The sequence below is a fragment of the Papaver somniferum genome, unplaced genomic scaffold, assembly GCF_003573695.1.
Source record: "Papaver somniferum cultivar HN1 unplaced genomic scaffold, ASM357369v1 unplaced-scaffold_22, whole genome shotgun sequence".
NCBI classification, from domain to species: domain Eukaryota; kingdom Viridiplantae; phylum Streptophyta; class Magnoliopsida; order Ranunculales; family Papaveraceae; genus Papaver; species Papaver somniferum.
Window position 1 is genome coordinate 761,585 of NW_020632152.1, and position 2,095 is coordinate 763,679.

General features: G+C 36.0%; 1 protein-coding gene across 1 annotated transcript; it reads left to right on the plus strand.

The window, feature by feature from the left end:
• The first annotated feature begins 272 nt into the window (after window positions 1–272).
• LOC113340512 (protein rtoA-like) lies at window positions 273–1,416 on the plus strand. The gene is made up of 2 exons (XM_026585649.1): window positions 273–453; window positions 777–1,416. The coding sequence occupies exons 1-2, from the start codon at window positions 391–393 to the stop codon at window positions 1,119–1,121; spliced, it is 408 nt and encodes a 135-aa protein (XP_026441434.1). The 5' UTR covers window positions 273–390; the 3' UTR covers window positions 1,122–1,416.
• The last annotated feature ends 679 nt before the right edge of the window (window positions 1,417–2,095 follow it).

The following is a 2,095-nucleotide window of genomic DNA, read 5'->3' on the forward strand; positions in this document are numbered from 1 at the left end:
CTGATGTGATTTTCAGTATGGTAGGAGTATTTTTCATCAGATAGAGTGGAAGGAAACAAGTCACGTACGTTAATTTAGACCCACTCGTTAGAATTGCATGAACCTAAATGGAAACAGTTGAATGTTACTATTAAAGTAGCTAGATAAAATTTCATGCATTTATACATTTTTATCGTTATTATGAAGTGATGCAGAAGGATTTTTAAATATCTTGAACAGTCTCTCCTTATTCTAGTTACCCAGCTAAAAGGAAGTTCTATAAATAGACTTGCATTGCATGTTAAGGATACAATACAAGCAAGTACCCTCATACAATTCATCCATCATCTATCTAATTAAGCTATCCTCTCTTTAATTAACTGGTAATCGCTCAGCCTCAGATAATCAGAAATGGCTAAGAGTATTTGCTTTCTTGTTATGATACTGATGATAGCATCAATGGTTGTTGACGCTGTAAGTATACTTAATCTCCCTATAATAGTACTCGTGCTAAAAAATATATTTGAGAAAACGTAGTTGTAATAATTAAAACAAAAAGACATTTCCCCATAATAAATGGTGGTAGAATATAGTTCCTGAAAAACAAGGGAAGTAGGAAAGTTTTCTGAGAAGTCGTTCAAAAAATGACAGGCACAAATGATCGGCCTACTGTAATTCAGCAGATAATGTTTTGCATCTACCCGGTGGCCAGTTTTTCATTTTTTTTATTTTAATTCTGATATATGAAAATTGGCATATATCTATATTCTTACGGAAATGTTTATTAATCTATACAGAGGCATTTGTTAGCTAACACTGGTGGCCTTGGGGATACCACTGGTGCCTTGCTCGGAAATACCAACCCAGGTGGCTTGTTCGGGAACAGCAACACCGGTGGCACTAATTTGCTCGGAGACAGCAACACAGGTGGTGTAAACGTACTTGGAGGCAGCAATACAAAGGGGGTGAATGTGCTGGGTAACAGCAACACTGGAGGCTTAAGTCTGCTCGGAGATAGCAACACAGGTGGCGTAGCTGCACTCGGTAACAGCAACACAGGTGGTGTAAGTGGGCTTGTGAATAGCAACACCGGTGGCCTAAATTTGCCTGCAGTAGGTGGCATAACTGTGCCCCATGTGTAAATGTTCTCGGACGCAAAAGCGTGCGCATAGGTAGGGGAATTAACACTCTTTCCGTTACTGTGGAGTCGTAAGGAAGAACTAGAAAAAACTAAGAAAAAAATGGTTCCTAAGAGAGAACAATTCCTTATGAACAACCTCTATAATTAAGCTATTTCTAGTTTTTTGTCTATATATAAATGTCATTTGCGAATAAATTATCATGTTAGATAACATGATTTGTAGTATTAACGGTCGAGAAATGTTTGTTTCAATGAAGGATTGTTTTTCAATATAACATGAAAAGATTTCCTTTTGATTTCATTTTTATTTATGTGGTGTTTTTCAATTTCTAGTCCATTGAATCTAGGGGTGTAAATTCGGGCAGGCCGGGCCGTCCGACCCAAAAACTAAGACAGGACGAGCAGGCCAGGCTTAATATTTGTGAGCCCGTAAACAAATTCAGGCCGGACAGGCCGCGCACAAGTAGATAATTTGCTACCCAAAGACCGCGCAAAGCCCGCTTTTTATACGGGCAGGCCAGATCGGGCCGGACATGCACCTATTTTGATTTTTTTTTTTTTAAGTTTAAATTCTCAAATGAACGGTATTAAATACAATATCCTTTCCTTTCCAACATCGCATATCATAAGTGATAGTATTATTTTATATTTAAATTACACTGACAAATATTTAATTTTAGCCTATAATAAATAATTAATTAGACTACAATAAACTTTCTAATAAGAAAATATATTACCATTAATGTTTTGAAAAGGTTAATTATAAGTAAAAAACCAATTATATATTTTATTTTTCTTGACACAAAATTGACAATTATAAAATTGTAACTTTTAAGTCTTTTAAGAGGATATTAAATGATTAATGGCACATAGAAGGCTTTCAGGCCGGGCACCAGGCCGGGTATCAGGCCGGACATCATAATTTGAATCTCTTAAAGTTCCAATTGTTCGTAACTTTGAATAAAAATTGGAAAA

Bases quoted from the DNA above. Each gene is read 5' to 3' on its own strand.
- LOC113340512 (XM_026585649.1), top strand. From the start codon at position 391: ATGGCTAAGAGTATTTGCTTTCTTGTTATGATACTGATGATAGCATCA. The intron at 454-776 runs GTAAGTATACTT...TAATCTATACAG, and splicing joins CATCAATGGTTGTTGACGCT to AGGCATTTGTTAGCTAACAC.